This window comes from Anolis sagrei, chromosome 6, assembly GCF_037176765.1.
Source record: "Anolis sagrei isolate rAnoSag1 chromosome 6, rAnoSag1.mat, whole genome shotgun sequence".
NCBI classification, from domain to species: Eukaryota; Metazoa; Chordata; class Lepidosauria; order Squamata; family Dactyloidae; genus Anolis; species Anolis sagrei.
In genome coordinates, this window is record NC_090026.1 from 52,130,274 (window position 1) to 52,157,570 (window position 27,297).

Genomic DNA, 27,297 nt, shown 5'->3' on the forward strand with positions numbered 1-27,297 from the left:
AGATAGTAAGAGGGAATTAAGGCCATGTTGCATTACTTTCAATGGCTTTCAGCTGCAATAGCTCTCCTTACCTGTGAACATATCCCATATGGTGAATGTAATCAAGAGCCTTCAACACACCTTGGAGAATATAAGCCATAGCTAGTTCACTCATTCCATCCATAAAATGTGTACTAATTAAATCTTTAGCAGAACCTATAAAGTGAAGGAATACAAATACGAAGTATTTTCAAGATCCAGAAAAGAAAGGACCATTGTTCTTAGAGTTGTATTATTTGTATAAGGATATATGCAAATCACACCACGTTCAATTCTAAGATAGTTTCTTTGTATTCGAGCATGACATTTTATTCTGCCTGCCGTATTATCTATAAACAATAGCTTCTAAAGCAGGGGTCCTCAAACTAAGGCCCGGGGTCCGGATACAGCCCTCTAAGGTCATTTACCCAGCCCTCGCTCAGGGTCAACCTGAAACGACTTGAAAGCACACAACAACAACAAGAACAACATCAATCCTATCTCATCAGCCAAAAGCAGCCCACACTTCCCAATGAAATACTAATAAGTTTATATTTGTTAAAATTGTTCTCCATTTTAATTATTGTATTGTTTTTAAGTTTGTTTTGCACTACAAATAAGGTATGTGCAGTGTGCATAGGAATTCATTCATCGCGGTATGTTGTTAATGTTTATTGCTTTGTTTTGAGTTCATTTATTGTTGTATTGTTGTTGTTGTTTATACTGATGTATGTGGGCTCGACCTCTTGTAAGCCGCACCGAGTCCTCCGGGAGATGGTAGCGGGGGGTATAAATAAAGGATTATTATTATTATTATTATTATTATTATTATTATTATTTTCAAATTATAATCCGGCCCTCCAACAGTTTGAGGGACTGTGACCTGGCCCTCTGTTTATAAAGTTTGAAGACCCCTGTTCTAAAGAAACAGTTGCTTTTATAACAGTTTAGTAAATAATAAATGCTTTTAATTAAAAATAACAATTCCTAAAGAAATTAATCAGTTTAATTTGTGCATCAATGAAATATCTGTGTGCAATACCTTATACCACTACCTTAATCACAATCAATAGGCTTTTATTTCACAGCAATACAGTACATTTAAGACGGGGGTCTTAATGTGGCATCTGACATGCAAGATACAGCTTCCCATCACATTTTTTCTTGTACTCCCACTGTCACCAGCGATGTGTGAATATGGCTTCACACTGAAGATGATACAACCTAAGCAGACCATGCTTCATAGTAGGAAGGTAATTCATATTATACCAGCAACAATCTCAACCAACAATTTATTACAGTCCACAGACCCATCAGTGAACAAAGAGTCATTAAAAATATTCCCATCTCATTGTCCAAAATTGGTATATATATTATGCCTACCATAAGCCATGAAAGATGTAATAACCCACAGTTCATTGTCAGCTATGAAGGCTGCTTTATATGGCACAAGGTTGGGGTGACTGAAGAACTTTGAGACATGAAGTTCTCCCTGAAACAAAAAAGAATTATGCCATAACTGCATTTTAATAAATTGCTTAATCCAAGGTACACATGAACACAAACCTCTTGTAGTTATGCTGGGGAAAGCACACTATTCCTTCAGCAAATGAGTGTGGCACTTACAGCACCCATTTCCACAAGGCCATAATTAAAAGCACTGAAGCCATAATGTAGGTACACTTTCTAAATGACTCCAATGGAACTCCAATTCTGAGAAAGAACTTATCAGATTATGTGACAATAAATTTATTTTAGTGGTAGATCTGGATGACTGCAGGAGCAAGCCATGTGTTTTTGAAGAAAGATAATTATTTCATTCAAATCTCTTTTGGCCTTGCGTCTAGATCAGGAGTCCTCAAACTACGGCCTGCGGGCCACTTCCAGCCCACCAAGGGCACTTATCTGGCCCGCGGAGGAGGAGCGCCCCTCCCCACACAGTGCCCCTCCCTTGGCTGGCTCACGCTATCCGTCAGGCCCGATGGGCAGCGTGAGCCAGCCAAGGGCAGCTGCCCCGCGCAGCCTACTCTCGCATAAAGCACCTCGCAAGGTGCTTTACGTGAGTGTAGGCCGTGCGGTGCTGCTCCTCCCTTGGCAGGAATATGGGCAGCATGAGCCAGCCAAGGGCAGCTGCTCTGGTGCTCCATGCAGTCATGCCGGCCACATGACCTTGGAGGTGTCTACGGACAACACCGGCTCTTCGACTCAGAAATGCAGATGAGCACCACAACCCAGAGTCAGACATGACTGGACTTCATGTCAGAGGAAAACCTTTAACTCAGAAAATTGTGGAAGATCCAGGGTGGGAGAAAGAACTCTTGTCTGTTGGAGGTAGGTATGAATGTTTCAATTGGCCACCTTGATTACCATTTCATAGCCTGACAGTTTTTAGGGAGAATCGTTTGTTGAGAGGTGATTAGCTGGCCCTGATTGTTTCTTGTCTGGAGTTCCCCTGTGTTTGAGTGTTGTTCTTTATTTACAGTTATAATTTTAGAGTTTTTTTAATACTGGTAGCCAGATTTTGTTCAGACTAGAAATAGGAAGATTTCCCATTCTCTGCTCCTGGAATTACTGCCTAAAGAGGGCTAGAAAGAACCCCCTCTAAGGGCCCATCCACACAGCAAAATAAGATATATGCTATGTACATAGGAATTTTTAATTGATTTTTTAAAAAGAAAACAATAGTCCGGCCCTCCAACAATCTGAGGGACAGTGAACTGGCCCCTGGTTTAAAAAGTTTGAGGACCCCTGGTCTAGATGTTGTCTAAATATAAGGGAATCGTCGTATCCCTCTTTGCCTTAAACTTGCTATAAGAGGAACCAGCACTTTGGTGCCAAGGCTAGACCAAATGGAAGTGTGGTGAACCAATAGCGCCCGTTCTGTTAATGAAAGCTCAGAAATATTTTGAAGTGCTCTGACATTGGAATATAAAAATAAGCTTCCTATAGATTCACAAAAACTCATTTATCTTCACATTTGCCACGATATCTAAAATGCCGAAATTTTATGAATAGGTTAAGGTATTTTGAATCTAGAACCATTACATTTATATTTAATACGTTTTGTTAACGATATAAACAAAAATCTAATGTTCGTTTGTGGGATTAACAGAACTCAAAAACCACTGGACAAATTAACACCAAATTTGGACACAAGACACCTAACAACCCAATGTATGCCCTTCACTCCAAAAAAATATTATTTTGTCATTTGGGAGTTGTAGTTGCTGGGATTTATAGTTCAAAGAGCATTCTGAACCTCACCAATGATGGAATTGAACCAAACTTGGCAGACAGAACTCCCATGACCAACAGAAAATACTGGAAGGGTTTGGTGGGCAGTGTCCTTTGGTTTTGGAGTTATAGTTCACCTAGATCCAGAGATCACTGTGGACTCAAACAATGATGGATCTGAACCAAACTCTACATGAATACTCAATATGCCCAAATGTGAACACTGGTGGAGTTTGGGGAAAATACAATGTGAGTTGTAGTTGCTGGGATTTATAGTTCACCTACAATCACAGAGCATTCTGAATCCCACCAACGATAGAATTGGGCCAAACCTCCCACACAGAACCCCCCATGTGGGCCACAGCAACACGTGGCAGGGGACGGCTAGTATTTAATATGTTTTGTGACCTTTGTTTCTTATTATGCTCTGTTCTATTTATCATTTGGCTTAATTTTTAATGTATTCTGTGCTTATTATTATTTTGTATGGTTTTGCCTTGTTGTAAGCTGCTCCAAGACCCCTAGGGGAGAGGGGCAGGATATAAATAAAATGTATTATTATTATATTTGGATACAGAGAAGGAAACTGAGCATATCCCTTGTACCTGTGTTCCTATGCGACCTCATAATTTTTAATTGTTTTTGTTTTTTGTACCTCTTTTTTCACCGGATTAAAAACCCATTGGTCTGATGGGACTGACTCCCAGCTCTGCCCAAAGAACAGTAATCCCTGTCAAGTGGTATTCTATCTGAATCAGTATTGCTGTTATTCCCCGGACTACTTCAACTGTTTCCTGAATTGGGACCTATTCCATTGCTTCCCATCTACTCTTCCGCCATGAAATGAGTAGAAGGGACTTCTGAAAGGCTTTTGCTCCTGTTTCTTTTTCTACAAAGTTGTTGGAATTTGTTTATCTTTGTGCTTTGAACAACTTTGATCAGCTTTATTTTTTCTATTGGCATTTTTAAAAAACCTTTTGTACTAAAAGCAAACTGATAGGTTAGCTCTAGACCTTTGGTTCGCTTCCCAAGCTTTAAGCAGAGGGATCTTCTACCTATGGCGGTTGCAGTAACTGATCTTGTGGCAAAGCCACTGTATTATTGCTGAACAATCTACAGTGATATGCTTGCCTCTTCTACGTACTGAACAACTGCAGTGATATGCAGTGTAGAAGTCATGCACTAAAATCCTCAACATTTCTCATAGGATAGCTACTCTTGCAAGAACTGCTGCTGTTGCTGAATGTGTAAGTCAGTATGGAGAGACAGGAAAATTTCAATTAGCTAGCAAGGCAGGAGAAACTGATGACGAGATGATGATGAGATATTGGAGGGAGGGTCAACATTTCTAACAGAATAATAACCACCCCAACACCCTTCACTTCCCACCCCTCCGCTATTGCTTTCCTACTTTCCTTTATATCTGTTATGTTCCCCCTCTTTTGTTGTTATCCAGGAATGGTTGCAAATTTTAAAAACATTAAAAACATTTCTAACAGAAAAATAACTTTGAAGTGCTGTCTTGAACAGTAATCCAGATATCAGCTGACTACTTGTGAAACAGCCAGACAATGGCCTGTTCTGTGATTCTAGATGTAGCCCCTAGATGAGACAAGGGGTCAGAAAATGGAAGGGTGCCCTTTCCCCTAATTCCAAAATTATGTGGTCTTTGCAAGAGAATGGCTAAAGGGAGGTCTGTAGCTCTAATTCAAGCCCAAGAAAGATAAACACGTTCCAGAATAGACAAACCAAATGAACTGTACCTGCAAAAATCCCACCATCTCATTGGTGCAAGTCTCTAAGTTGATCCTCCGGACAGTGACAAGCTCTCCTGTTGGTTTATACCGTGCCAGATTCACAGTCATTAGCTCCTCAAAGCCCTTCCCTGAAAAGATAGCGACAGGATCATCACCCAACCATTTTAGTACAATCTCACTGGAATGAGGGACAAGCTGTCCCAGAACTCATTTTCTTGTTTGCTATTATTAATTTCAGAATTTTAATTAACATGGACATTATAGAAGACCCCTCTTCATTCAAGTTTTTAAAGTTATATTTTAGTTCACTTCCTTTTATATTATTATGTTGTTCATTTATTTTATGCTTACCCATTTTTGCTGTTTTAAATAACTATTATAAAGCAATTAAAAAAATAAAACATTTATAACTCTCATATTTGTTCGTCACACTTCTTCCTCCTTTACGTAAAATGTGTATAAAACCCTTAATGTCATTGCCATTAAAAAAAACTAACAGAATATCAACAAAAGACAATCAATTCAGAAAACAAGGTACCATAATTACCGTATATTCTGGTATATAAGAGTACTTTTTAACCCAAGAAAATCTCCTCAAAAGTCATCTTATACATGGGAGTAGTCTTATACACAGGAATAGTATTATACGCGGTAGTAGTCTTATACACAGGAGTCGTCTTATAGAGCGGGTGCTGAAACTTTCAATCAGATTGGAGAATCTGTGGTTGCTGCATATGGTGGGGGGAGCTCAAAAATGGCAATGGCCGTGTCCCTGCCGTATGCAGCGACAGTATGAAAGCATTAAGGGCAACGCTGTACAAGTACGGTAGAAGAAAATCCATTCATCAGGATTCGTGGACTTAATGTGGTCCCGATGGTGAGGTGAAGGGGCGCCTCACTGGGAAGGTGTAAGTGAAGGGCGTTGCAAGCTGCAGGCATCCAGGGCGCCCGGAGTATGGAAAAAAGAGATAGAGTGTCTCTGGGCCCAGAAAAACACAACTCTATTACCTGTCCGGCCTGCCCTTGTATCCTATTACCCTACCTCCTTCTCTGCCTCTCAGATCTCACTCCTGAAGACTGCAGTGAAGTGGTGCATGTGCGCATGTGCGAGATCTGAGAGGCAGAGAAGGAGGTACAGTAATAGGAAAATTACCATATTGAAATCAAATCTGATGCTTTTAAAAATTTTATTTGGTGTGTGTTGGAAGAGGGGTAGTCTTATACAGCGAGTATATCCCAAACTATATTTTAACTGGAAAAGTTGGGGGTTGTCTTATACGCCCAGTCGTCTTATATGCCGGAATATACGGTAATTATCAGTACTTTACAAAGGGAAACAGCCAAAATATCCCTCAATGCCATGAAAACATTACCTATTGTAGTCAATTGCTCATAGCAGTTATTATCAGGCAGATAACTGCTCATGTTGTCCCTTTTTGGGAAAGATGCTATTGATTCTGAGCTTGCTTCATTGGTCTGGAAAAGAAAAGAAAACAAATGACATCCAGAAGGCTACTATGAATAAAAAGAGAAGCTTTTCTATGTATTTCAAATTGCAGGGTGTATTTACATAAACTTTCAGAAAAATAATTTCATTGACAGGAGTTTTTACTCAAATATTATATATGGAAAGCTACCAAACAGCTGCCAAATGCTTTATTAGGCCTGTCCTTCTCTCAAAGACAATGGTCACTAAGGTTGGAATCCAATATGCACTTATCAAAAATAAGTTCCACGGATTTTAGTTGTTTTTACTGAGTGGAATTGCCAAGCTATACAAGTTTTCTCACTCAAGTTTGTATCTAGATTATTTGGCTGCATTTGGACATAATGATAAACCAGGGAAGCATTCCTTGTACTTACTGATCAACTGAGTACATGCAATATGCAGCTGCAATTTGCTCAGGCATCATCTGAAAAAAGCAGCAGTTTGGACTCTGCCTTGACTGTCCCTCAATATATAAGAATCCCTGACTTGTTTCTATGGTTCCTTAGGGAGCCAGACAAACAAACCATAGAAACAAGCCCTGCCAAGTTCAACCGACACAGTTCAGCTGCTCCTGCTCAAATGGGACTGAGCACACAACGTGCATCAGGCACAGTCCCTGCAGTTTCCTTATTGTTTTACATGAGCAGGGTTGTATTTTACTCCTAGAACATTTTGTTAGTTACTTTTGTAATACTGAAAACCCAACCAATGTTCAAATCTCAAATACCAAATGTCAAACTTGAAATCTAGGTTTTGCTAGAACTTGGAAAAGTTATCATTTTAATCTACCGATCCCAGAAATGGTTTCTTTGCCAGATGGGGGATTCTTGGGATTGTAAGAAAATTTACTTGAACAAGTCCCAAATTTCTGTGCATTTTCCAAAGAGACAGGATAACCCTCAATATTTCAGATTCAGTATTTAGCTAAAGTGATCTCAGGAAACAGAACAAGCAAAGAAATCTACTTCCAACATACAGCTGTGGACTTGATGACTCAGGGGTTGTTACATCCCTAATATTACTCTCCCGAATGTGCAATGCTCACTACACTTCCTTTGAAAGCTTTATAAACAGCATGCTTCCCACCCTTTTCTCTTTGTTGTCTTTGCTTTGCCTACAAAGCATATCACACACTCAATGGGCCTTACAAATGAACATGTGTGTGTATATTTAAACAACAGGGTATAGGGTCACAACCTGTGCTGGATGGGGCTACACTCCCCTTGAAGGCACAGGATTGCAACTTGGGAGTTCTCCTGGATTCATCACTGAGCCTGGAATCCCAGGTTGCAGTGGTGGCCAGGGGAGCGTTCGCACAATTAAGATTTGTGCGCCAGCTGCGCCCGTACCTTGGGAAGTCTGACTTGGCCACGGTGGTCCATGCTCTCGTTACATCTAGGATAGACTACTGCAATGCACTCTACTTAGGGTTGCCTTTGAAGACTGCTCGGAAGCTTCAAATAGTCCAACGAGAAGCAGCCAGGTTAATAACTGGGGCAGCATACAGGGCGTATACAACTCCCATGTTACGGCAGCTCCACTGGCTGCCAGTTTGCTACTGTGCACAATTCAAAGTGGTGGCTTTGGCCTATAAAGTCCTAAATGGCCCCGACCCAAATTACCTGTCCGAACACATCTCCCCCTATGAACCATTGCGGAGATTAAGATCTTCCGGGGAGGCCCTGCTTTCTGTCCCGCCATTGGCACAGGCTCGATTGGTGGGGATGAGAGACGGGGCTTTCTCGGTGATTGCTCCCTGACTATGGAACTCCCTTCCTGGTGAGATCAGGTTGGCCCCCTCCCTCCTTTCCTTTAGAAGGATGGTAAAAACTTGGCTGTGGGACCAAGCTTTCAGGACAGGGCAATAAAGCAATAGGAAAGATGACCAGGCCAATTAGATTTGATGCGAATGACAAGGACCGTTTTAAACGTGGTATTTTAATATTTTGATAAATGTTTTTTTTAATGTTTATGTATGTGTATGTGAATTCGTGTCCCGGCATTGAATGTTTGCCGTGTATATGCTGTGCTCCCCTTCGGAATGAGAAGGGCGGAATATAAATGTTTTAAATAAACAAACAAACGTAACTCTAATACTAGAAAAATAAACGGCAAATATTATTTAAAATGAAGGCAGCCATCAGTTTACAATATAATCTCAAAGATGTTTACCCCAAAATAAATCCTTTAAATGGACTTACTTTCAGGTAAACATGGATACAACTGCAGCCTGAAACTCTTTGGAAAGATAGGTAGTTGTAAACTAATACAGACGCTCTAAAGATTCACACTGCAAAAAACCCCACAAATTTTGACATATAAGCACATTTTGTTCCGAGTAAGCTAACAACCCCAGCCTTCCAAAACAGCATTAGTTATTTTCCACAACTCCACGCAGAAATAACCACTTGAAAAATTCTATCCATGCAGAACTGTACTAAAGTCTTGATATTTTTTTAAAAATGTAAAATGCTCAAATTAAAATGTCTCTTGTGAAGTACAGCACAGAAATAGCCCCTCCAAGAAAAACAAATACAGCTGCTGCCAAGGGTTTCAACACAGGATCTCTTTTGGTGTAAATGGCAAAAAAATTAGAAAACAGCAAAAAAGGCCCATATTTCTTATTCCAAACATACTGTTTTATAAAATATACTAGCCTCAGAATAGTTGGCTCTTTTGAAACATGTTTAATAACATTTGCATGGGGAAAAAAATAATTGGATTGCACTGTTACCAGCGCAATGGAAAAAGAGAGCCTAGGTTGGAAAAAGAATTCCTGTAAAATTAGCAACCCACGATTGATCTAACCACTCATTCCACAAATTCTCCATTTTCCTTCTTACCCATAGCCCCCTTTTCCCCTAGACTTTATATGAGGAATTTCACCAGCTCCACTTTCTCTGGCTCCAAGCCTTCTTAGTGTTCAAAATCTTCTTTTCATTTCAGTGGCTATTCCATTTTGTTTACTTTTGCTACAACGGCTGCCTGCTTTCTTTCCATTTAACTGCTTAAGCCTGCCAAACTCTTCTCTTGTTTCTTTTTCCTCCGATAAAGAGGACAGAACATTTTTTATGGCTAGGCCTTTTGAAATGCATTGCCCCATCCTTCCTTTCTTGATGGCCTTTCTTTGCCTCAGCTTCTTATGAATTCTGCCCTTTCCTTTCAAACCTGGGTTTCCTATTGACAATTATTCTTTCTCTCATTTCACTGCCTGATCTGCTTCTTTTTTTCAACTATTCCAGGCTTCTGTTGTTCATTCGTTCAGTCGTTTCCGACTCTTCGTGACCTCATGGACCAGCCCACGCCAGAGCTCCCTGTCGGCCGTCACCACCCCCAGCTCCTTCAAGGTCAATCCAGTTACTTCAAGGATGCCATCCATCCATCTTGCCCTTGGTCGGCCCTGCTTCCTTTTTTCCTTCCATTTTCCCCAGCATAATTGTCTTCTCCAAGCTTTCCTGTCTTTTTCCTGTGGCCAAAGGACTTCATCTTGGCCTCTACTATCCTTCCCTCCAATGAGCATTTCCTGAAGTATGGACTGGTTGGATCTTCTTGCAGTCCAAAGCACTCTCAGAACTTTCCTCCAGCACCATAGTTCAAAAGCATCTATCTTCCTTCACTCAGCCTTCACTATGGGCCAGCACCCACATCCGTAGGCGACTATGGGGAATACCATTGCTTTGACTACGTGGATCTTCGTTGCCAGTGTGATGTCTCTACTTTTCACTATTATATCACATTGCTCTCCTCTCAAGAAGTAAGTGTCTCCTGATTTCCTGGCTGCAGGTCTGTGTCTGCAATAATCTTTGCACCTAGAAATACAAAGTCTGTCACTGCCTCCATGTTTTCTCCCTCCACTTCCCAGTTGTCAGTCATTCTTGTTGCCATAATCTTGGGGGGGGGGGGTTATGTTTATCTGCAACCCAGCTTTTGCACTTTCTTCTTTCACCTTGATTAGAAGGCTCCTCAGCTCCTCCTCCTTTCGGCCATCAAAGTGGTGTCATCTGCATATCTAAGGTTGTCAATGTTTCTTCCAACAATTTTTACCCCAGCCTTGCATTCGTCCAACCCCGCACATCACATGATATGTTCTGCATACAAGTTGAAAGGGTTGGGTGAGAGTATACAACCCTGCTGTACGCCTTTCCCAATCTTGAACCAGTCTGTTGTTCCATGGTCAGTTCTTACTGTTGCTACATGGTCCTTATACAGATTCCTCAGGAGACAGACAAGATGATTTGGTATGCCCATACCACCAAGAACTTGCCACAATTTATTATTCCAGGCTATAATATCCTTATTTTCTGGACTGTGGTTACAACCCTCAACTTTCCTTCCTGTTCAAACAGCTCCCACTATCCTGCCTTCTCCCAACAATACTGCGACTTCGTTTCTCTCGAATAACTTGACAATGTTTTATGTCTTTTAAAAACAGAATATTTATGAATATTCTATAGCAACATAGTATCTCAACTAATGGCACAGTGAAGGCTGCTAAAAGTTTGAGAAGTATGTCCCCTCAGATATAAATCTCATTAAGTTCTACATGACTTTCGTTGGGGCAAATGACTGCATATTCAGGCAATCTTCAATAAACCACACTGATCTCAAATGGATTTACTACTGAATAGACATACACAGGCCTGCGCTGTTTGCCATTTCATACATTGATGGAATAACATTATTCCTAGGTCTCAATAGCTTGAACAGGCATCTATATCTTTCAGTTCTGGCCAAAACTATGAAAAAATAGTTTCAAGTTAAATCTAGCAGGTCATTCCTACCCTAGATTAAATTTTTTTGTCTTAAGAAAATGTGGATTTCTATCTTACTGTATTGATTTTAAATTCCAGTTCTTAAATAGATATTTTGCCCATTAAAATATTAAAAGAGATAAATCAACAGTCATAGATTTTTTATACTAGGACTGGGAAGAACCATTTGAAAAACCAAGATTTATGGCTAAAAGAAATACATGTGCCACACACCAAAACTTTGTTTCCAGGGTGAAACCTTGTTCCCACATATGTAAAGCGGAAAACATTTGATGTATAAATAAGATAAAATGGAAAAGAAGTCAGGATGTCCACAAGGAATAGAACAAATTCTCATGCAATAGGCCACAGCACCACAGCCTACAGAAATCACTTACTTTTCTCCGAGAGTCACCCAGAGGCTGCTCTGGAGTAAAAAAATCAATCATTCAACTGTGTTTTCTTATTAAACATGTACCAGTTAAGAATAAAATTAAAATAAGATTATTAACAAGTGGTATTTACTTGAAAAGAATATCCAGTCCCATACTGCTGCCATATAGGCAGCTGGACAAAAGTCATAATTTTTTCAAAACTTTAGAGTATATACTTGGCTTTGTCTTGCCACAGAGCTCAGAAACTAGGCAAAATTCATATTACGTTCACCTTCTCACAGAAAGCATACCAGCACTTGAGAATATCCAGTCTAAATCACTTTTGAGTGGAAATATGGTTTGAGACCTCTACCTGTGGTCTTCAAACACCAACAAATACCCCATAATCACAGACCACTCATAGGAAAGATAGAAGAGAAGCAAAAATGAAGACATAAAGAAATTCTATGACAATTTTACTAGTTTTGCAAGCTTTTTTGAATCTGCCTTTTAGAACTACATTTTTATATTGCTACAGGGTTTGAGAGAAACTTACTGAAGCAGTTATAAAAACACTGGGAGAAAAGTAATAATATATATTAATAAACTTGTAACATATACTAATTTCTAGCCCAAGTCAGCACAAACTTAGCATTCATGAGGGCAACTGATCTGGTTGTCTTCACTCTTTCTGTGTATACAGAGACAAGAAAAAAATAAGAGCAGAAAAGAGGAAATAGAGCTTAAAATACACAAAAGTGTCAAAATGATATAGGAGGTAAGTGCGTTACACTTAAAACTCAGAGGTGTGGGATAGACTCACCAACAATTCTCTGGAGACCCTTGATTAACTCACTAAATTCTCTTTCTGTGATGGCAGTGAAATTCGAATCCATGCAGAGGCTTAGAGGCTTTTAACAGATATGTCTGAAGGACAGTAAAGGTTGTTTATATGGTTTTTTGAAGATTTTTTTTAAACTAAAGAACTTGGGAGTAGACTAGATTTAACACTGAATATCTGGTGGAACTGATCTATCATATTTCTTCAATTCTAAAACACACTGATAGTATGATATATACTCATTTCAGTACCACCAACAGAAAGAAAGAAAGGTTCTGTGATTCTAAGATGCTCCGTATTTTTAGAGATGCTTATATGGGGAAAAATTACAAGTGCATATTAAAATCGAGGACATACAGTATTACTATTTGTTGATTTGGAATATTTATAATATAATAATGCATGTTCAAAGAGTCAATTTATATCAGGGGTCCTCAAACAAAGTGTTTTTGGGTTTTTTTGCACTACAAATAAGATATGTGCAATGTGCATAGGAATTCATTCATGCTTTTTTCAAATTATAATCCGGCCCTCCAACAGTTTGAGGGACTGTGACCTGGCCCTCTGTTTAAAAAGTTCATGCACCCCTGATTTATATCATAAATAGGAACTGTATTGATATTAAATTATTTGAATATTTTCTTCTTATTTCTGAGTTTTCCAGAATATTTTAAATTAATTGGCTTACTACTTATTAAAGTTTAATTATGTAGAATGATCAGACCGCACAACCATAGTAAATCTCTGACTACTGATACTAGCACATTATCTTTTACCAAAAGAGAGAGAGAAAAGTATATAAATGAAAGCTGCCACTTTTACTGTCAAAGCCTGAATTATTGAGATTAAATGCTGCAGCATGAGGCTAAGGAGAGAAACAACAGCAAACCTAAACCTTTTGAGAATCTGAGTATGTGCATTTTCTGATTTAGATTTTGTTATAGATAGTTTTGCTGGAGTAAATTATAAATAAATACAGTGACTAAGAATGATTCAGCAACTGGACTCCCAAAGGAAAACACAATAATGCATAATAAAGTCACACAATGTCTTAGAAAGAAATGATCCAATGATATGAAAAGAAAACAGCCACAAATGTTTGTGACCATTTCCTTGGCACAGCATAACATTCTCAATTCAGAAAAATCTGTGTCTCCTCCTCCATTGTAGACAGTTCCTTCCCATGTTTTCATCACTAACATTTAAAAATCACAGTTTAGGGACAAAATCCAACAGAATTGCTCTGTTGCCAGAGAACAATGTTTGTGGAAAGGGGTTTTTAGGTTTTAGAAGAGATTCTATAACCATAAAAAACAAATGCACAGATTATAAACACTCTTCATTTGTGTGAAATGTCTGTGGAATGCTAATCATTCTTGCAGAATCCCAAAAGCAGACCAATTAAATCTCTATCGTTAGACCTATACTAAAAGGTTTGTGGACTGCAGTCTTTGTGCTTTTTACCTTCACAAAACAGAAAAATATACAATATGGTGTCAGAGTAAAGGATATTTTTAATCTAGTTTAAACACTTACCTCCAAATAATTCCAATTCTCTCAAGCCCTCAAAAATGAACTTCTCGGACATCCATCTCTAGAAAAGAAAACTCAAAATTATCTGACATTATTATTATTATTTATCCACGTATATACTACGTAAGTTATAGTAAACATAGAGATGTTACAAACTATGATAATCAAAGCAAAATCCTATGTAAGTCTTTGAAAGATAATTCTGCCATAATATTAGCCAATGTCTGGTATCACCTATTATAATACCTGAATATCCTCAAACTTTTAAACCGTATGTGTAAAAGCTATTCATGCTCTGCACATAAAGTTTATATTGGGTTAAAATAAAGCAGTGAGGAATGTGGTATAAACAGTATTTGATTATACCTAGAGCTGACATTCTGGGATAAACAAAAATGTACGCATTTCCAAAATAAACACAGGAAGAACAGGAAGAAAATCTAGGACTTTCTGTTCTTTTTCATGAGTTTGAATGTTTCCTATATTTAGCTGTATTGGCAATAGAATTTTATGTTAACTTGGACGAACCTCATCTGCAACGATTAAAACAAAATAAAACAACATGTCTGCAGCAGAAATGGCAATAAACAGAACTAGAGACACAAGGTGAAACTTCCCCTCTTTCAGAAATTCATTATTTCATATATTAATTATTAAAACTTTCTAAAATGAAGGACAAGCTATACAAATGAAGACACTTTAATTGTCATAGCTCAATGCCAGGGAACCATGGGATTTATAGTTTGGTGAAGCACCAATACCATTTGGCAGACAAGGCTAAAAACCTTGTAAACTACAATTTGCATGATTCCATTGAATTGAACTATAACTGTTAAAGTGTGTCTAGTTCCAATTATGTCAAACTGTATTATTTCTACAGTGTAGAAGCACCCTAAGAAACATATATTTAAACCTATAGCATTTTTTCAGGCATGATTGAATATCAACAGTTTTTGGTGTTTTCACCTATTTCAAATAAACTAAATAATGTTCCAATAAAAATAATTTCCAGTAAAGCTTTGAATTTGTCTAAAGAAACCTTTTACCTCATAGTAAGTTTAACATTGTTAAACATATGCCCAACATATAAGCTAAATTACCTTTCAATAATATAAATGCAGTGGAAAACGTTCTTAGAAATAGTATTTATATTTATTAAACATTATCATATTCTTTCCCGCATCAAAGATCTCACAAAGGCATGAAAATAAGCTACACAATTTAAAGCAATACAATAATAAAAGTAACTAACGCCTAAAAAACTATTTTAAAATAATCCCAATTTTATAAATTTCTGAAAACTCGCATCACTTGATTGAAAACTTCGTAAACTCTCACTAATAGTAATTATTTTGCTGCACCATACAAGTTATCAAGATTATTTTTTTTTAAATGAAAGTTTTAAAAAAGTTTTAAGAGTTTGAGCCTTAAATGCCATAAGTCAAGGAGACAAAGAGAACTGGACTTCAGTTTGGAAAACCTGACCTGTAGTCTCGTTTTGCAGTGAAAATTTATTGCCTTCTGTAAAAATGGGAATAAGAGTGACATGCAGTTGGAGTCAAAATAAACCATGCCAGAAATGAACCTAGTGTTTCCCTATACTCCCCTGTTTTTCCTCCTTTCCTTCACAACACTGTTGTGGAATCAGACATTTCGCTTTCTGGTTATTTGTAATTTAGGATGTCATCCAAATTCTACATTATGACAATTTTGACTATAATCTGTTCATACAAGACAACTTCCTAATCTATTTTCTGAACATGGCTCATTTCAACAAACAACAATTAAGCTTTGTTAGTTCAGGCATAATAAAAGGCTGTCACTGACTCAAAACAGAAATCAAATTTGTTGAACAGTTCATTCTAACCATATAAGCTCATGACAATACATTATTGTTTTTGTGACATCCAGAAAAAGTCAATGACCACCTTAAAGCATTTTTTTCATAATATATGATGCCATTCAAATGAGAAAAATTACTCTAATGCATAGTTATTTTCAAAGAGTCATTAAATTTTTTTGGATGCTTTCTGAAAACAAAATATGTAAGTCAACACAGCTCTATTTCATTCATCAATGACATGCCTGAAATAGAAAGGACACGAAGAAAATGCTTGTTAAGAAGTCTTGAAAGTTTTGACACTCACCCTAATTCGTTCTGGTTTACTTACAAGGAAAGACATGGAATCCAGACTTGGTAATACTACTCCACAGGCACGAAATTTTAAAGATGCCCTGACAAAAAAGAAAGAAAAGATCAAGAAAATATTTTAGGAGCTGATAAAATTTAAACTTTTTTACTCTGTGTTTGGCAAGTTAAATCACCTGGTATAAGACGAACCGGACCAATCATACTCAGAGCAAGTCTGGGATAATACAGCATTTTGCAATGGACCAACTCCTGGCATAGATGTCTGGTCTTAAATATACTTCCTTGATAACAATAATAACTAGGTAGTCTTGAATCAAATCAAATGAATTAATTTTTTGTCATTTGCATTGTCACCCCTATGGGGAAAGAAGTATGCACCTGCACATTCCCTCTGAATCCCATGTTTTAAAATCACAGTATACAGGTAATCCCCAAGTTACAAAAATTCATCTTAAAAACAACTCACAGTGAGACAACAGGAAGTGAGAGAAATCTACCCCTAGGAAGAGAAATTCACTCTTGAAAGAGTTTTCATGTGTCTCTACTGAAGTTTATCATCAATGCTTGTTTCTACAAGCCATTTTTTTTCAAAATGCCCCGGTTGGTTCAATTCTATCATGCTATTTGATTGTAGGTGAACTATAAATCCCAGCAACTACAACTATCTATCTATCTATCATCTATCTATCTATATCTATGGCTGGATGGCTCTTTGTCAGGAGGACTTTGATTATGTTTTCTTGCCCTGATGAAGGGAGTTGGATTGGATGGTCTTAAGTATTTTCTGTTGGTCATGGGGGTTCTGTGTGGAAAGCTTGCCCCGATTCTGCCGTTCGTGGGGTTCAGAATGTTCTTTGATTGTAGGTGAACTGTGAATCCCAGTGACTATAACTTCCAAATGTCAAGGTCTATTTCCCCCAAACCCCATCTGTGTTCATATTTGGGCATATTGAGTGCTCGTGCCAAGTTTGATCCAGATCCATCATTGTTTGAGTCCACAGTGCTCTCTGGATGTAGGTGAACTACAGCTCCCAAACTCAAAGTCAATGCCCACCGAACCCTTCCGATATTTCCTGTTGGTCATGGGAGTTATGTGTGCCAAGTTTGTTTCAATTCCATTGTTGATGGAGTTCAGAATGCTCTTTGATTGTAGGTGAACTATAAATCCCAGCAACTACAACTCCCAAATGACAAAATCATAATTTTTTGAGTGATGGGTCACTCCCTGTGTTGTGAGAGGTTTTGTTGCCAAATTTGGTATGATTTCGTTCACTGGTTCTTTTGTTTTTAAGGTACTCATTATGCACAGAGCATTTATATATAGATAGATAGTACTAGCTCCCCTATTGGTAACATAAGTATAGGCACCTTGTGTTATGTCGTACTGTGTCCCATTAAGGCAGTGCAATTGATGAAAGGAGAGCATCTCTAAGAAACTCAGACCGGCCTTGTTTCTGATTGTATCTTGAGAGACTCTGTCAGCAGATGGATGAGGGCAAACAAATTGAAATTGAATCCAGACAAGACAGAGGTACTCCTGGTCAGTCGCAAGGCCGAACAGGGCATAGGGTTACAGCCTGTGTTGGATGGGGCCGCACTCCCCCTGAAGACGCAGGTTCGCAGCTTGGGTGTAACCCTGGACTCATCGCTGAGCCTGGAACCCCAGGTTTCGGCGGTGACCAGGGGAGCATTTGCACAGCTAAAGCTTGTGCGCCAGCTGCGCCCGTACCTTGGGAAGTCTGACTTGGCCACGGTAGTCCACGCTCTGGTTACATCCCGTTTAGACTACTGCAACGCTCTCTACATGGGGTTGCCTTTGAAGACAACTCGGAAGCTCCAACTAGTCCAACGCTCGGCAGCCATGATTTTAACAGGAGCGGAGCGCAGGGAGCATACAACCCCCCTGTTGCGCCAACTCCACTGGCTGCCGATCTGCTACCGGGCTGAATTCAAAGTGCTGGCGTTGGCCTTTAAAGCCCTAAACAGTTCCGGCCCAAGCTACCTATCCGGTCCCCCCGGATTGAAGGTGGTGCTGTTGAACGCCAGATCTGTCAATGGCAAAACAGCTTTCATCCAGGATTTAATCCTGGATGAACGGGCAGATCTGGCGTGCATCACGGAGACCTGGCTGGACGAAGCTGGAGGTGTGAATTTGACCCAGCTTTGCCCGCCAGGTTTCTCCGTGCAGCACCAACCAAGATCCGGGGGGCGGGGAGGCGGGGTTGCAGTGATCTATAGAGATTCCATTCTTCTGACCAGGGCCCCCATCCCGCAGTCAACAAATTTTGAATGCGTCCACCTGAGGGTGGGTGACCGGGACAGATTAGGGATTCTGTTAGTGTACCGTCCACCTCGCTGCACTACAGACTCCCTGACTGAGCTAGCGGGGGTGATCTCGGACCTGGCATTGGAGTCCCAGCGGCTGCTTGTGCTGGGGGACTTCAATGTCCACGCCGAGACCACCCTATCGGGAGCGGCTCAGGACTTCATGTCTACCATGGCAACCATGGGGCTGTCCCAACAGGTATCTGGCCCCACCCACAGTGCTGGACATACATTGGACTTGGTTTTCTGCCAGGGATGGGAGGAAGGTGGCGGTGTTGAGGAGTTATCCATCTCTCCGTTGCCATGGACCGACCACCACCTGGTCAGCTTTAGATTAACTGCACCCCCTAACCTCTGCAGAGGTGGAGGACCCATTAAGTTGGTCCGCCCCAGGAGGCTTATGGATCCGGATGGATTCCTGACGGCTCTTGGGGAATTTCCCGCCGCCTCGGTTGGTGATCCTGTTGATGCCCTGGTCGCTCTCTGGAATGGGGAGATGACTAGGGCAATAAACACGATCGCTCCAGAACGTCCCCTCTCAAGTAGCCGAGCTAAACCAGCTCCTTGGTTCACTGAGGAGCTGGCAGCGTTGAAGCGAAAGAAGAGGGAACTAGAGAGCGTGTGGCATTCGAATCCGAGCGAGCCAAATCGAACACGGTTTATGTCCTTCTTAAGGGCATATGCCGCGGCAATAAAAGCCGCAAAGAAGACCTTCTTTGCGGCCACTATTGCGTCTGCAAAGAACCGTCCGGCTGAACTGTTCCGAGTTGTCAGAGGCCTGTTAAAACCCACCATTCAGGATGGGTGCCCTGATGACTCGGCAGCTCGCTGTGAAGCCTTTGCTCAGTTCTTTGCAGACAAAGTCGCTTTGATCCGCTCTGGTCTGGACACCATATTAACGGCAGTCTCCGAGGATGTAACACGAGCATCTGCTTGTCCGGTTTTGATGGATTCATTTCAATTGGTTCAATCCGAGGATGTGGACAAGGTGCTTGGAGGAATGAGAGCTACCACATGCATCCTAGACCCCTGCCCATCCTGGCTTCTGAAGGAGGCCAGAGGGGGATTGGCCGAGTGGGTGAAGGTGGTGGTTAATGCCTCCCTCCGGGAAGGCATCTTTCCAGCCAGCTTAAAGCAAGCTGTAATAAAACCGCTGTTGAAAAAACCATCACTGGACCCCACTCAATTCGTCAACTTCCGGCCTGTTTCCAATCTCCCCTTTTTGGGCAAAGTCCTGGAACGTGTGGTGGCCTCACAACTCCAGGCATTCTTGGTAGACACGGATTATCTGGATCCGGCACAGTCTGGCTTCAGGCCGGGGGATGGTACTGAGACAGCCTTGGTCGCCTTAGTGGATGATCTGCGCCGGGAGCTCGACAGGGGGAGTGTGTCCCTGTTGGTGCTTCTGGACCTCTCAGCGGCCTTCGATACCGTCGACCACGGTATCCTTCTGAGACGCCTTGCGGGAATGGGTCTTGGAGGAACTGTTTTACAGCGGCTCCGCTCATTCCTCGAGGGTCGGTCTCAGAAGGTGTTACTGGGAGACTCCTGTTCAACCCCACAACCTTTGTCTTGTGGGGTTCCTCAGGGCTCAATATTGTCTCCCATGTTGTTTAACATCTACATGAAGCCGCTGGGTGAGATCATCCGGAGTTTCGGAGTGCGATGTCATCTGTACGCGGATGATGTCCAACTCTGTCACTCCTTTCCACCTGCTACTAAGGAGGCTGTCGAGGTCCTGAACCGGTGCTTGGCCGCTGTGACGGTCTGGATGGGGGCGAACAAATTGAAATTGAATCCAGACAAGACAGAGGTACTCCTGGTCAGTCGCAAGACCGAACAGGGTATAGGGATACAGCCTGTGTTGGATGGGGTCGCACTCCCCCTGAAGACGCAGGTTCGCAGTTTGGGTGTGATCCTGGACTCATCACTGAGCCTGGAGCCCCAGGTTTCGGCGGTGACCAGGGGAGCATTCGCACAGTTAAAACTCGTGCGCCAACTGCGCCCGTACCTTGGGAAGTCTGACTTGGCCACGGTAGTCCACGCTCTGGTTACATCCCGTTTAGACTACTGCAACGCTCTCTACGTGGGGTTGCCTTTGAAGACGGCCCGGAAGCTCCAACTAGTCCAACGTTCGGCAGCCATGATACTAACGGGAGCGGAGCGCAGGGAGCATACAACTCCTCTGCTGCACCAGCTCCACTGGCTGCCGATCTGCTACCGGGCTCAATTCAAAGTGCTGGCGTTGGCCTTTAAAGCCCTAAACGGTTCTGGCCCAACTTACCTATCCGAACGTATCTCGGCCTATCAGCCCGCCAGGACCCTAAGATCTTCTGGGGAGGCCCTGCTCTCTATCCCGCCTGCTTCACAGGTGCGGCTGGCGGGTACGAGAGACAGGGCCTTTTCTGTGGTGGCCCCGCGGCTATGGAACGCCCTGCCCTTGGAGGTAAGATCAGCCCCTTCATTGATGATATTCCGAAGAAGATTGAAGACCTGGATGTTTAAGCAGGCATTTGGTTAACCCAATGCAACGAATGGTAACTGACTAAAGGACTGGCAACATGGATGACGAACTGGATCACGTTTTTAGTTAAGAGTCGAACTGGATTGGTATTGATGCATGAATTGTGTTTTTATGTTTTTTATGTTTTTTATGCTTTTAACTGTATACTGTTGATTGTTATATTATGTTGTAAACCGCGTTGAGTCGCCGGCTAGGCTGAGAAACGGCGGTATATAAATATAGCAAATAAATAAATAAATAAATAAATATCCGACCGCATCTCTGCCTATGAACCCACCAGGACTTTGAGATCTTCCAGGGAGACCCTGCTCTCGATCCCGCCTGCTTCTCAAGCTCGGCTGGCGGGGACGAGAGATAGGGCCTTCTCGGTGGTGGCTCCTCGGCTGTGGAACGCCCTTCCTACGGACATTAGACTAGCACCATCTCTAATGGTATTCTGCAAAAAAGTGAAGACCTGGCTGTTTGAGCAGGCGTTCGAATAATTAGTGCAATGATTGGTTAATGAACACTGGAACAATGGATGACGAATCTGGAACATGTTTTTGATGACGAGACGACAGTGAATGGGTATTGTAGTAACTGTTTATTAATTGTGTAATGTGTTAGGTTGTTAACTGTTTCTATACTGTAGCACTGAATTTTTGCTGTTCGTATTTGTTGTGAACCGCTGTGAGTCGCCTTCGGGCTGAGAACAGCAGTATATAAGTAAGGTAAATAAATAAATAAATAAATAACCTGGTCATCTTGTCTGAAGTTAGCGCCTTCCACATGTTTAACACCTGTCCCAATTCTAGCATTAAAATCTCCACACAAGAGGAGCTTTGTGGAGGGGTATTGGCATTCCAAACAGGTAAGGGTTTCAGATAGTCAAAACCAGACATTATTAGGGTCTCCATTTTTTGATAATCTAGGTGGAAAATAAACATTTATACAGATTACATAACCAAAATACGTGCCCTTAATGAGGAGGGCCTGTATATATTGTGGGATGGAGCTATCCAAAGGTTGAATGTCCCCGTGCAGATCTACTGAGATAAATATGGTAAGGCCCCCGCTGGAGTTGTAGTTGCTGGGATTTATAGTTCACCTACAATCAAAGAGCATTCTGAACCCCACCAACGATGGAATTGAACCAAACTTGGCACACAGTTCTCCCATGACCAACAGAAAATACTGGAAGCGTTTGGTGAGCAGTGTCCTTTGGTTTTGGAGTTGTAGTTCACCTACATCCAAAGATGACTGAGGACTCAAACGATGGATCTGGACCAAACTTTACAAGAATATTCCATATGCCCAGATGTGAACACTGGTGGAGTTGGGAGGAAATAGAATCTTGACATTTGGGAGTTGTAGTGGCTGGGATTTATAGTTCACCTACAATCAATGAGCATCCTGAACTCCACCAATGATGGAATTCAACCAAACATGGCATACAGGACTTCCATGACCAACAGAACACACTGGAAGGGTTTGGTGGGCACTGACCTTGAGTTTGGGAGTTGTAGTTCACCTACATCCATAGAGCACTGTGGACTCAAACAATGATGGATCTGGGCCAAACTTGGCACAAGCACTCAATATGTCCAAATATGAACACAGATGGGGTTTGGGGAAAATAGACCTTGACATTTGGGAGTTGTACTCACTGAGATTCACAGTTCACCAACAATCAAAGAGCATTCTGAACCCCACGAACGACAGAAATGGGGCAAACTTCCCACACAGAACCCATGACCAACAGAAAATACTTAAGGCCATCCAGTCCAACTCTCTTCACCAGGGCAAGAAAATGTAATCAGAGCCCTACTGACAAAGAGCCATCTAGTCATAAATATAGGTAGATAGATATGATTCTCACACACACAGAGAGATATAGTATCATAGATTTGAAAGAGACCCTTAAAGAAGGACTATGATATGTTGCATATTCCAGAGTAGGCAAACCAGACAATCACCACATCAACACTGACAAAGAAACAGCAAGAAATACTGTTTACTCACAAGCATAAAGGAATTACATATATTAGAAACCAACACTTTCTCGTTGCTTTATTTTCCAGATCACCAGACTGGGCCACAGCAACGCGTGGCAGGAGACGGCTAGTAGTCAATAAAAACACTACCATGCTGTTCACTGTGGATTTTCTACAGCTGTGTGGAAGGGGGCCTGGGTTATATGGTTGCATGAAAGATCCCATAAGAATCTCGCATAGGGAACCCCCCCCCCCCTCCCCAGGAGGAGGACAAAATGGCGGCCCAGCCAGACCCCCCCCCCCCCTTTCCCGGCACACTTCCGGTCCCGCTCACCTCAGTCCAGAGGGCTCTTCCTTTGGGCTGGCGCTGTCCCTCGACGGCAACCCAGGAAGAGGCTGCCCGGCTTGCTGGGCCGCGCGGTTTGCGGGGACCCTCGGGGCCACCTCCTCCTCGCCCTCCTCCTCCAGTATCTCTTCCTCGCCCCACGCGGGCCGCCCCCCACACTCACCCGAAGCGCCCCAAGCGAGAAGGCCCGCCGGGCAGGAGAGGCCGAGAGGAGAGAACAGTCCTGCAGAGGCGCTCCTGACAGGCCTGGCCGGCGGAGGCCAAAGAGGCAGGAAAATGTAGAATCGCAACGCAGGACCGCACTTCCGGGACTCTTTCGCCCTCTCGCCTCCTCCTGAGAGGAAGTGACGTCGGCCATGGGGAACATGACTGGAATTTTAGCAAGGAGGATTTCTCAGGCCCCTTTCACACTGCCATATAATCCACATTTTCAAACACTGGTCAACACATTTTGGAGCATGCTTATGATATAGTGCAATGTATTATATAATACTAATATCTATATAAATAAAAATGTAAAGTTTATTTGTGGGATTGACAGAACTCAAAAAACAGTGGGCCAATTGACACCAAATTTGGACAGCATACACCTAACAACCCAATGTATGTCCTTCACTCAATTTTGTCATTTGGGAGTTGTAGTTCACCTACAATCAAAGAGCATTCTGAACTCCACCAATGATGGAATTGAACCAAACATGGCACACAGGACTCCTTTGACCAACAGACAACACTAGAAGGGTTTGGTGGGCATTGATCTTGAGTTTGGGAGTTGTAGTTCACCTACATCCAGAGAGCACTGTAGACTCAAAACAATGATGGATCTGGACCAAACTTGGCACAAGCACTCATTACGCCCAAATATGAACACAGATGGGGTTTGGGGAAAATAGACCTTGACATTTGGGAGTTGCAGTTGCTGGGATTTATAGTTCACCTACAATCAAAGAGCATTCTGAACTCCACCAATGATGGAATGGAACCAAACATGGCACACAGGACTCCCATGACCAACAGACAACACTAGAAGGGTTTGGTGAGCATTGATCTTGAGTTTGGGAGTTGTAGTTCACCTACATCCAGAGAGCACTGTAGACTCAAAACAATGATGGATCTGGACCAAACTTGGCACAAGCGCTCATTACGCCCAAATATGAACACAGATGGGGTTTGGGGGAAATAGACCTTGACATTTGGGAGTTGTAGTCACTGGGATTTATAGTTCACCTACAATCAAAGAGCATTCTGAACTCCACCAATGATGGAATTGAACCAAACATGGCACACAGGACTCCCATGACCAACAGACAACACTAGAAGGGTTTGGTGGGCATTGATCTTCAGTTTGGGAGTTGTAGTTCACCTACATCCAGAGAGCACTGTAGACTCAAAACAATGTTGGATCTGGACCAAACTTGGCCCAAGCACTCAATACACCCAAATACGAACACAGATGGAGTTTGGGGGAAATAGACCTTGATATTTGGGAGTTGTAGTCACTGGGATTTATAGTTCACCTACAATCAAAGAGCATTCTGAACTCCACCAATGATGGAATTGAACCAAACATGGCATACAGGACTTCCATGACCAACAGAACACACCGGAAGGGTTTGGTGGGCATTGACCTTGAGTTTGGGAGTTGTAGTTCACCTACAATCAAACAGCATTCTGAACTCCACCGATGATGGAATTGAAACAAACGTGGCACACAGGACTCCCATGACCAACAAACAACACTTGGAGGATTTGGTGGGCATTAATCTTGAGTTTGGGGGTTGTAGTTCACCTACATCCAGAGAGCACTGTAGACTCAAAACAATGATGGATCTGGACCAAACTTGGCACAAGCACTCAATACACCCAAATATGAACACAGATGGAGTTTGGGGAAAATAGACCTTGACATTTGGGAGTTGTAGTCACTGGGATTTATAGTTCACCTACAATCAAAGAGCATTCTGAACTCCACCAATGATGGAATTGAACCAAACATGGCACACAGGGCTCCCATGACCAACAAACAACACTAGGAGGGTTTGGTGAGCATTGACCTTGAGTTTGGGAGTTGTAGTTCACCTACATCCAGAGAGCACCGTAGACTCAAAACAATGATGAATTTGGACCAAACTTGGCATAAGCACTCAATACACCCAAATATGAACACAAATGGGGTTTGGGGGAAATAGACCTTTACATTTTGTAGTTGTAGTCACTGGGATTTATAGTTCACCTACAATCAAAGAGCATTCTGAACTCCACCAATGATGGAATTGATTTGGCAGCAGGGATAAAGGAGACAGTTGGCTTTGATCTCAGTTTTCTGACAGACTGGCTCCCCTCCTTAGCATGGCTTAGAAAAGGCTTTCTAGTTTTCCTGGGTCTTATTGTTCTCCTACTGGTCTTGAGCTGCTGTTGGTCGCACATTCCCTCTCTGTTCAAAATTTGCCAAAAAAGGGGACGTTCAGATCCATCTCGGCAGATGGCCATGCTGCCGTTGGCGGGCTACCGTGCGTGGGCGGAAACTTTAGGAGGTCGACTTCGTCTTCCTCCTTCGTTTCCGAGTGGGGATTTGAGCCCGAGCGCGGTGTGGAGCCCCGCCTTCACATTGGTGTGAGCTGCAGCGGAGAGTTCCGCAGTTCCTGGACTAAGCTTTTGGGACCAACAGATGAAATGCGCCCCAGCAGCTAGCTCAAAGACCAGGAATGCCTGCAGTCTCACCTAGCCTTCCCCTTCCCTTTACTTTGTATCCTTCCCCCAATAAAAGTACTTGAATCTTGCAACTTTTTATCTTTCCGCATGCTACTTTTGTATCCTTTCTTGACTCAAACCAAATAACATTGCAATAAACCTTTTTTTTGGGCTCCGGAGAGCCGTGAGCCCGCGGGAGGCGCCTTCGGGTGCCTCCCGGACCCCGAATCTGCGTTCGCCTAGATCGCGGATACGGAAACCGCCATTTCAGACCCCCTTATCCACAAAAACACCTAAGATGGCGGATCGCCGCCGTTCCAATTTTATATTTTTCTACAACTAATTCTAAGACTAACTGCCACTTCCCTTTTCTCATTTTGGGCTCCTTCACCCGGGGAAAAATTTGTTTTGTTTTAAGTATTTTATCTTGCAGAGAAACAGCTGATTGTCAAACTGGCCAGGCTTTCCGCTTCTTCTTGGCAGCGCTCGCTCCCGCTTGGATCCAACAACCAGGGACCCACTGCGGCCACCCGCAGGAGTCCCGGAAAGGCGGCCAGGCATGGACCCTGGCCCCTAAACAGGGAGATGTAGTTTCCCAAAGGACATTGCTCCACAGATCGCAACCCGGAAACCCCCCTTGGACTCTCTTGTTTGCCCTCTCCTATTGACTTTCTGCCCCACATCCCGGACCATTTTCAGCCACGTTTGGACGTAAACCTTCAACTCAGGCTTGCTCCGATTCACAAGCAGCCTCCACTTCCGTGTGCCTTCACCAGGAGTCCGTGAATTTCTTTCAATAATAAAGTGACTGAATATTTTTATTAATAAACTCTCGCTGGGGATGGGGATGGGATTTGCCATATGAAATGTATGTAATGAATGAAATATACTTTGGTTTCCCTCTCCCCGCTTTTCCTCTCTGACCCTTTTGCCCCAAAAGGAATGTGACCCAAGGATTACTGCGACAGGGAGGAAATCCTTTGTCCTCCCAAAACCAGTCCATATTTACATTTGCATGGGCCCGTGATTGATTCCGTCTCAAAGCTTATTTTCAGAGCAGACAATAAGATAAGGGATGGCTCAACAAAACTTGGGAAGAAAGATTGATTAACTCAATTTTTGGTATTCGTTGATCCCACTTGTTTACAAGGCCCCTTTTGTTTACAAGACTCCGAGGTCCAAATGCCATCAATAGCCCCTTCTTTCACCTTTTCATATTTCCTCCCAAATCCAATCATGGGCCGGGGGAAACCCATTGTTCCCCTTGTCTGCCACTCCACCGATAAGAA

At 42.1% G+C, this 27,297-nt stretch overlaps 1 protein-coding gene across 1 annotated transcript in view; it reads right to left on the reverse strand.

Moving 5' to 3' along the window:
- The window catches only part of STRADA (STE20 related adaptor alpha), a 34,984-nt gene extending 11,370 nt beyond the window's left edge, over window positions 1–23,614 (reverse strand). Inside the window, exons 1-8 of the mRNA XM_060781322.2 lie at window positions 23,306–23,614; window positions 16,145–16,232; window positions 14,001–14,058; window positions 11,648–11,676; window positions 6,383–6,485; window positions 5,016–5,137; window positions 1,402–1,510; window positions 72–195 (exon numbers count right to left, since the gene is read on the reverse strand). Coding sequence (XP_060637305.1) covers window positions 72–195; window positions 1,402–1,510; window positions 5,016–5,137; window positions 6,383–6,485; window positions 11,648–11,676; window positions 14,001–14,058; window positions 16,145–16,180 — 581 coding nt within the window. The 5' untranslated portion in view covers window positions 16,181–16,232; window positions 23,306–23,614. The remainder of the gene's footprint in view (window positions 1–71; window positions 196–1,401; window positions 1,511–5,015; window positions 5,138–6,382; window positions 6,486–11,647; window positions 11,677–14,000; window positions 14,059–16,144; window positions 16,233–23,305) is intronic.
- Window positions 23,615–27,297: the final 3,683 nt, after the last annotated feature.